Consider the following 8,703-nt stretch of genomic DNA (forward strand, 5'->3'; position numbering starts at 1 on the left):
ACTCAACCCTAGAGGTCATGGTTTCTTTGATACGCGTATGGGTCCTATGATTTCAGTAGTACGGGCCCATACTACCTTCTACACCTACCCATATTTGTATCAAGTATACCACAACACCCTAGTGAAAAACATACATACATAACAAGCGCTCAACCCTCACTCCTAGAGGAACACCGGAAATCTCCCACAGGGGAACCCTAGGCTAGCAGGCATCATAAATCAGACAACATTAACATGAAATCCTGAGGATCCCTAGCCTAGTTCTAGCATGCTGTTCTATCAAAGCTCAAAAAACAAATATCATGTATGGTATTTTGGGGTTACTTACTGGCTCCAGCTGATCGTACCTCCGCACCCTCCTTTACTCATTTTGAAAACCATTTTAAATTCTCTTTTTAAAAACTCTCCCTGATTTGAGATTGGATTCACACGAATGTTCCTCCAATTCACTCAAACCAAGGCTCTGATACCAACTTGTAACGACCATAAAATTTCAACCAATTTTAACTTTTCAAAAACCCCCCATTTTCATAATGTTATTACAAAAAGGTTTTCAATACAATTATTATTAGAGTCTTCCCAGAACCACATCATAAAACATAATCATGAGGAGCGGTACGATCACGCCTTTGCCTTGCCACGGTCTCCTGAAGAACCTGAAAAACATTAAACCACAACTGTAAGCTCGAAAGCTAAGTGAGATACCCCCAAAATACCAACCACATATACCATACATGCACAACATGCCATATCATATCAGAACACAGAACAGTCATGCACTTCGGGTCTACTGTGTGACTGGTCCGCCGCACCGGCCTTCAGTCCACCTGGTCCACCCTCCGAGTCTAGCCATACATATCGAGTCTACAGTGTGATTGGTCCGCCCGTACCGGGCCTTCAATCCATCTGGTCCACTCTCTAAGTCTACAGTATGACTGGTCCACTCTCTGAGCCTCGGCACGTCTGGTCCGCCCTCTTGGGGCCTACAGCCTATCCGGACTGCTCGCTAGGCCTTCAGGACAACCGGTCCGCCGTGGGTATGTTGGCCTACAGCACAAAGCAGGAGCCGCCTCAACGCCACCCCAGTCCAACAACCATGTGCACATAAACATTCACTCATATAACAATTTACATTCAATCAAGCCGATCTAGCAGATCACATAACATAACATAACATCCTCCTACCCAGGATACCGACCTAACCGGTCACTAGCATAGCATCATCCTATATACCAGGATACCGACCTTAACCAGGTCTCTAACATAATACCATCCTAACTACCAGGATGCAAACATAGCAAAGCAATAACATAACAACGATACCCGTATCTCAATAAGATAAAAAAGGCCAGCCTTGGTGCCTTAGACCCTGTTGATATAGTGAGGATAACTCACCTCGCAACTGCCGAAACTCTAAACTGAAGAAGCAGATTCCCGAATCACCGCCTCACCAAAAATCCCGAACTATTCGAAGCAGCAAAACAAACATTAGACCAAACACAATATCCTTCCAAGGGTAAATTGACCGATTTACCCTTAACTCAATCTGGTCCAAAACTAAGGCCCACAATCAAAATATGAAAGGCCCATCACTCGATAAGCTCTCAAGCCCACTAATGGCCTAAAGACCAAAAGTCCGAAGCAAGGCCCAATATTGGCCCAATTTACTAAATTTGGCCCACCTCACCAAATGGGCCTAGATCTAAGGTCCATAATAAATAGTGAGTCCACAATACTCCATCCATAATTGTCCAGTCACGGCCCAAAATCCAACAGCCCAATCTCCTAAGGCCCAAAATGAAAACCCAACAGAGGGAGTACGCTGGGCGTACCCTCCTTGGTACGCTGGGCGTACAACGCTGATCGCGAAATGGAATTGGGACACAGACCCACTACGCTGGGCGTACTCTCAGTTACGCCGGGCGTAACTCCTCTGAACTACAACTCCTCATAAGATCTTAATGACTTTAGCTCTTAAGTCCAAACTTCATATCCATAGACCAATTATGCCTAGGATTCATAAAGTCTCAAACTTTATTACTTGGGACGTCCATAAAGCTCTTAATCCAAGGTCTTAACCCATTAAGACCTATCTATAACACATGTGAGACAACTAAAGCCCTTGGGACCTCATTTTTCTTACTCAAGACCTCTCTTAGGGTCTAAAAGGACAGCTAATCTCAACCAACTCGAAACATGCATGAAGATGAGGTTTTTGGGACAAGAAAGATGTCAAAACTTCACAACACATAGATCTACACAATATGATTGTCAAGCTAGAGACTTTTTACCTCAAAAGAGCCTCAGAATATGATGTCTTTCCAGATCTACAAGCTCCAGCCACTCAACTCCTTCTTTGACAACTTCCTCTTTCTTCTTCTAGCCTCTCTTTTGCCAAAACAAGCTTTCCAAGGCCAAACACACCCAACAATGGAGGTGGCATGACTATCTAGGGTTTCTGAGGTTAAGAGAGTGCTTATGGAGGCTAAGGTAAGAACCATTATGTTCCTTATATAGTGGCTGACCCTAAATTTAGGGTTTCTGGATGATAGACGTACGCTGGGCGTACGCCGAGGGCCTCCGCGTTCCTTTCCTCCACTACGCTGGGCGTACTTCCAGCTTACGCTGGGCGTACCCAGCCAAACACAAGCGCGCATGCAAGGGACGCTTTTGCTAAATTTCTCCCCTTAAGGGACCATTGCTGCCCACATCTTAATTTACAACCCCTCCTCCATCATAAGCCGTTATTGCCAAACTCTAAATCCACATCAAGGACCGAAACGCCCTTACTCTTGCTCTCGGGATCCCAAAATTAGATATTTCAAGAACGGGGCGTTACAGGGGGGGGGGGTGAACAAGTGTGATCTTGTTTACATTTGATAAAAATGAACCGAGGGTGTATTATTGTATGTGTGTGTGAGAGAAAGATGTATCATGGTTGTAGGTTTTCTAGGGAGAAAGATTGTTTTTTTATTTACTTTTAATTAATAAAGTATGAAAATAAATAAGAAAAAATACAAAAAAAAAATTACAAAGGCAAAATGCTCTTTTCAAATGTTCTAGGGACTAAAACCATAAGAATTATATAATTGTGGACATTCCATGCAAGTTAAAAACTTTTTGGACTCTATCCATAGTTTTTTGCAAACCACGTGATCTAATTTTACAGATTCATCTATGTTTTATTAGGTACTTGTTTTGGTAATTGATATGATCATGTTGACAATTGAAAAATACCATTATCTATTTGTCATTAATCCATAAAAAAAACCTTTCATATCAACAAATGGCTAGTTTCAAAACTTTAAGCTATAAGAAATAAAATAAAACCTAAGTTTTAAACGAGGGAAATTGAGTAAATTAACCATTATAAATAAGCTTTTCAAAGAAAATAATCATATTTTTTTAGTTTTTAAAAAATAATCACTTTCTTCGGAATGTCTAATTCCGGAGTATTGTTCATATTTTTTTATTTTTATTTTCAAAGAAATTATTTTGTTTTTGGGATTCTGAATTCTACATTTCGTAATATATAATGTCATTGTTTTCCAATAAAATGTCTAATTTTATGCATTCATATTGTATATAGTTCATATTATTATGTTTGTTTAATTTTTTATTAAATTAAGAAAAAATGATTTTTTTCTTGAAATTCCGGAATTGTTTTCGGATTTCGAATTTGTTCTTGAAATTTCGAGTTTTTTATTTTATTTTATTTTGTTTTTATAAATCCGAAAGTTTAGTCCGGAATATGAATAGTACTTCGGAATTAGGCATTATGGGTCCTGTTCATATCCCAAAACTTTAGTCTGGAATCCAAAATGTCATTCCGGAATTGGTCAAAAAAATGATTTTTTCTTCGTCCGGAATGTCTCATTCTTGACAAAGTGATTATTTTTGCAAAAAAAAAAGAGTTATTTTTTTCAAACACATTAAAAAATGGTTAAATTACTTACTTTCCCTTTAAATAATTACAATTAATAGCGCATAAGTTCATATACTAAAATATGCAATGTCTAGTAGGGTGGTTCAACTATATTTTGTGAAAGTGACCAAACCCTCTTAAATTATATCTATTGCAAAAACAAACCAATGAGGACACTTGATTGCATATGTTTGATTAAATGATGTGATTTATAGAGGTGAAATACAAACTAAAATCGTTGCCTCTTTATGGAAACAGGAAACATGAGGCATCTTTTCACCCATTTGCTATTGGTCCTTATTGAAATCGAAACCTAACTATTCTTCTCTCAAAAAGACAACAATAAAGAAGATTATAACCTCGTACATGTAGTTTACATATAAATCTTATATCAAATTCCAAGTTGTATAAATGAAGCACCAATATATTATTTAGCTTTTTCCTTGTATACGGAAACACAAGAGACAAATCCATGGTAAATATGCATCAATCCACTTTATTTTATGTGTAATTGAATTAGTGGTCGCTTGTATAATCGGGTCACATATGAAAGCATATATGAGAGAAAAAATTTGGCCAAAAGGAATTTTCGTATTGTTTTTACATTTATACAAATAAATATACCATATCTACTTGCATATATTAAGCTTTCTCTTCAAAATTTATTTCTGAAAATGATGATATCGAGATATCGTTTATTGGTGATCATACATTGTTTAATTACCATTAATTAGAAGGTCACCAACCAAACCAATAAAAGATTTATGAATTTGTATTTTAGCTTTAACTACACCCACTCCTTTAGATTTATTTTATGTAATCAATAGCTATCACACATAAAGACACTTTTAATGACCTTTTTTTATAAATTTAAAGTGTACATAGTTTTAGTTTATCGGTTATAAATACTTGAATCGTATAACTAAATTTTAAAGAAGCTTATAATAAAAACAATAACTAATCCAATAATTATTAATCATAGTCAAAAGAAGTCTCATTTGCGTGCCAAACCTCTCACCCACACGACCTCCATGTTATATATAGTTAAAATGCATGATAAAATATCATCCAACATTCATGAATTATGATAACGTATTATAAGATTTTATATTAATTTAATTGTATATTTTATAAATTCAGATACCAAAACATTAATTAATAAATAAAATACACATTACTCATCTCTTAGAATATTTCACCTCGAAAAATAGTCATTGAAAAAGACACGTGGCGTGCAAAGAGAATGAGGAATCCAGCCAACTTGCACGTGTCTTGCGATGATTTCTTCGAACAAAAAACTGAAATTTTTATATTTTGGATAGAAAAATTATAGAAAAAAAAAATAGAAAATTCCATATACAGTTTATACACTCGATCACGTAGTATGTATGTGGAAACAATGATTCTTTTTTAAAATGAAAATTAATTTAGTGGATTAGTATAAAAATGGCTGAAGCCATGTTATCAAGAAGAGAAAGAGGGAAATTTCGAGAGAAAAAAAAAACACGAATTTGAACGAACAAACGAACGAAGGAATTGATATGATTCTGAAAATTTAGGGTTGCAAAAGTAGATTTCTACAAGTGAAAGTGATTGAGGAATTTCTTCGCTTTAAACACATCCGATCTCCTTCTTGTAAGCTTTCTCTTTCTTCATCTTTTCGCTTTCCAGTTTGTCTTATTTTCTTCTTATACCTCTTTTCATATGCCTTCATCTTTGTGTTCTTTCATAGAAAGCGAAATTACCTTTCTGATCATCTGGGTAAATCTTTTTTGATGTTGTTTTGCTTGTTCCTATCATCTACTCACTTTTTCCCAAATTGGGTTTTGTCTAATTGAAGTTCTTGTATAGCATCTGCTTCGTTTTTTGATTGACAAAAAGAAAACTTATTCCTTTTTAGATATGAAGGGTACTAACCTTTTTTCCCTTTCCCGTTCATTAGAATAATGTTTTGATTCCAATTCCAAAAGGGGTTTTGTTAATTTTAAAGAAGCTTCACAAGCAAAGCTGATTCGAATTTTGTTTATGTCCAGAATTACTTACAGGAGTCAAAGCATTTAAATTTCTTCAATTTGTGGAATTCCCAGTTGATTTCTCTCACCAAGATACTGAAATCGATTCTTATTGTATAAAAATGGGCGATCATTTCGTGTTTCTGGTTGATCGGTTACTCACCGAATCCACTTTAGAAGCTGCAATCGAAAGCAGAAACCCTTCGTACCCTTTATCTCCCGCCATTGACACCATGATCGATTGTTCTTCTCATATGGATCATCCTGAAACTCCTTTCACTCCTAGAAAAATGGTGGAATGCAGAATTTGTCAGGATGAGGATTTTGATTCGAATATGGAGACTCCTTGCTCTTGTTGTGGTAGCTTGAAGGTCAGTTTATTCTGCAACAAGTGATTTTAACTTTCAAGCAAATGAGAATTCTGAATATATCCCTTTTTAATTTTTGTAGTATGCTCATCGCAAATGTGTTCAACGATGGTGTAACGAAAAGGGTGATACCATTTGCGAAATATGCCACCAGGTCAGATTTCATCTTTTTTCCACTTCAAATCCCTTCAAATCCTTCTCATATTCCAGTTTTAATCATCTTTTTGATATGATTAACTGCAGCAATTCAAACCAGGGTATACAGCACCACCTCCCGTATTCCGATTGGGCGTCATTCCGGCAAATATAAGGTGAATTTTGACTTTTTGAGGTCAAAACTACGCAAAATCCGATTTCGATTCATGGTATAATCCAAATTTGTCCTTAATTTTTTTTTTCTCAGGGGGCATTGGCAAATTGCGAGAAGGGATATGAACGATGAGACTCGAATAATTACAGTCGTTTCTTCTGATCATAATTTACTCGATCAGGAATATGATGAGTATGCAGATTCCACTGCAAGAAGCATTTTGTGTTTTCGTTCAGTTGCTATCATTGTAATCTTTCTCCCTATACAACCATATAACCATTTCCAATTTGTACACTTTTTGTAACATTTTTTTTGTATACAGTTCATGATTGTATTGATTTTGCGTAACACGTTACCTATATTTGCAAATGGAGGGGCAAATTACTCTTTACCAGTATTTCTGGTATGAAATAGTAACGAATTTTATTCTGATTTTGTTTTCGTAATTGTATAAAGTTATATAATCATGGGTTCCTCGTTTTTTTATGCAGTTGTTACTCATAAGAACTTCTGGAATAATTTTACCAATTTATCTCATCCTAAGGGCCATGTCAGCATTGGTACATAGGCGGCGCCACTTGGTGAGTAGCTTTATCATGTGATCATGTCTTGCATTTTTAGCCGTTGGATTGGGCTTTAGTGGGCCATGATTGGGTGTCTAATGGGTCAATATCGTCTTTTTCAGGTGTCAAATGGGTCATCATCGTCTTTTTCTTCTGATGATGAGGAAGCTGGTGCGACATCAATGCAAGGTGGTGGTGTTGATTGATGGGTTTGGGTCCATTTGAAGTATTTATGGTCAACAAGACTCAAGAGGTCAAACCATGTGATTTGTGAAGGAAGTGTGTTCTTGAAAGTTGAAAGTGGTGTTCTAACTAGAACAAGGGGAACTTGTTATTTATGGGTTTGTTGCACGTGTACCCTTTAAAGTTAGATCTCAAAAGCTTTGAAGAATCGCATTTTTTAGAAGAAATCTTGATGTACAGTTTGTTAATTCAGGTTTCTATATGTAAGTGGTTCTTGGTATTAGACATGGTGGGAACTTGTTTAGAATTAGAACACCACATCTCGTATATAAGGGTAAATTACAATATGGCAAATTTGAAGTTGATGGTTGAACTCTTGATGAGTCTATGTAAAATGACTAATATTCCTTCCAATTCTTTTACCTGCTGTTGATGTTCAAGAAAACCCTAAATCCTAAAATCTAATCAACCCATGTGTATTGGGCTTTGATGTCCTTTATCCCTAAATCTACTAACATCAAGGAAATTGAAAAAAGTTTGTGTGGGTTCTTGTGGTGTTGTGGAGATATGCACACATAAAAAGCTAAAATGGCATTGTGTAGCATTTGTAAGCTAAAGGATGTGGAGATCTAGACGTTAAATGCTTAGGAAAAATGGAATACTGCCCATTTATCTCTCACATTTGGAAAACAATCTCCGGGAAAAACTCATTGTGGTATAGTGGGTGAGATGATATGAATCTTTGAGGGTGAAATTTTGGGATATTAGATTAGAGTTTAGTCTAGTGGTGGTTTGATAATTGGCATCCCATTGTGCAAAATCTTTTGAGAAGAGAAATCATTGAAGCCGGATATGAAGTGAATGCGTGGTCGAAGATGTTAGGTTTTGGATTTTGGTCATTCCGCTAGCTATGGTCTACTAATTTTCCGAAACTTCAATACAACAGAGAATATAAAAATCATGTGTTGTACCTGTAAGGGTTTAGTTCCTTTTGTTATTAATTTGGCTTGATTAAGAGATATGAGACGTAAAGTTGTTTGGCTGATTTGGTTCGGTTCAAACCGAACATTCCAAGCTATAGTTTCATCTTGGGTTGGTAGTCTAAGGGAAATTAAAAACTCAGCCCGATTTAAAATTTTAAAATGCTATGATGAAATGGCATGCCATTTCTTTTGAAAGCCGATTCAAATCCTCATTTGTATTTGGATTATAGTTTCTTAAGTGATGCTTGGAAAGCTATTGTTGAGTTTGTGGGAATTAAAGAAATAATCTTTGATAGGTTTTCGTTCATTGAATACCTTCAAGGGAGTTTAAAGTCAAAGAATATTGGCAACACAATCAC

At 36.1% G+C, this 8,703-nt stretch overlaps 1 protein-coding gene across 2 annotated transcripts; it reads left to right on the top strand.

The window, feature by feature from the left end:
* The first annotated feature begins 5,309 nt into the window (after positions 1-5,309).
* On the top strand, positions 5,310-7,775 carry LOC145070612 (uncharacterized). 2 transcript variants are annotated; one of them, XM_079017566.1, is made up of 8 exons: positions 5,310-5,560; positions 5,959-6,308; positions 6,388-6,459; positions 6,549-6,616; positions 6,709-6,862; positions 6,938-7,018; positions 7,107-7,196; positions 7,301-7,775. In XM_079017566.1, exons 2-8 carry the CDS (start codon positions 6,060-6,062, stop codon positions 7,382-7,384), a joined length of 798 nt encoding a protein of 265 aa, XP_078873692.1. In that variant the 5' UTR covers positions 5,310-5,560; positions 5,959-6,059; the 3' UTR covers positions 7,385-7,775. The 2 variants fall into 2 exon arrangements, with proteins under 2 accessions (XP_078873692.1, XP_078873693.1); XM_079017567.1 differs by lacking the exon at positions 5,310-5,560 and adding an exon at positions 5,589-5,686.
* Positions 7,776-8,703: the final 928 nt, after the last annotated feature.

This window comes from Lactuca serriola, chromosome 8 (assembly GCF_051521515.1).
Source record: "Lactuca serriola cultivar US96UC23 chromosome 8, Lser_US96UC23_V15, whole genome shotgun sequence".
In the NCBI taxonomy this organism is placed as follows: domain Eukaryota; kingdom Viridiplantae; phylum Streptophyta; class Magnoliopsida; order Asterales; family Asteraceae; genus Lactuca; species Lactuca serriola.

Coding starts and splice junctions, on each gene's coding strand:
- LOC145070612 (XM_079017566.1), top strand. CDS start 6,060: ATGGGCGATCATTTCGTGTTTCTGGTTGATCGGTTACTCACCGAATCC. Junction 6,863..6,937: donor TTCGTTCAGTTGCTATCATT/GTAATCTTTCTC, acceptor TTTTGTATACAG/TTCATGATTGTATTGATTTT. Junction 7,197..7,300: donor TACATAGGCGGCGCCACTTG/GTGAGTAGCTTT, acceptor CGTCTTTTTCAG/GTGTCAAATGGGTCATCATC.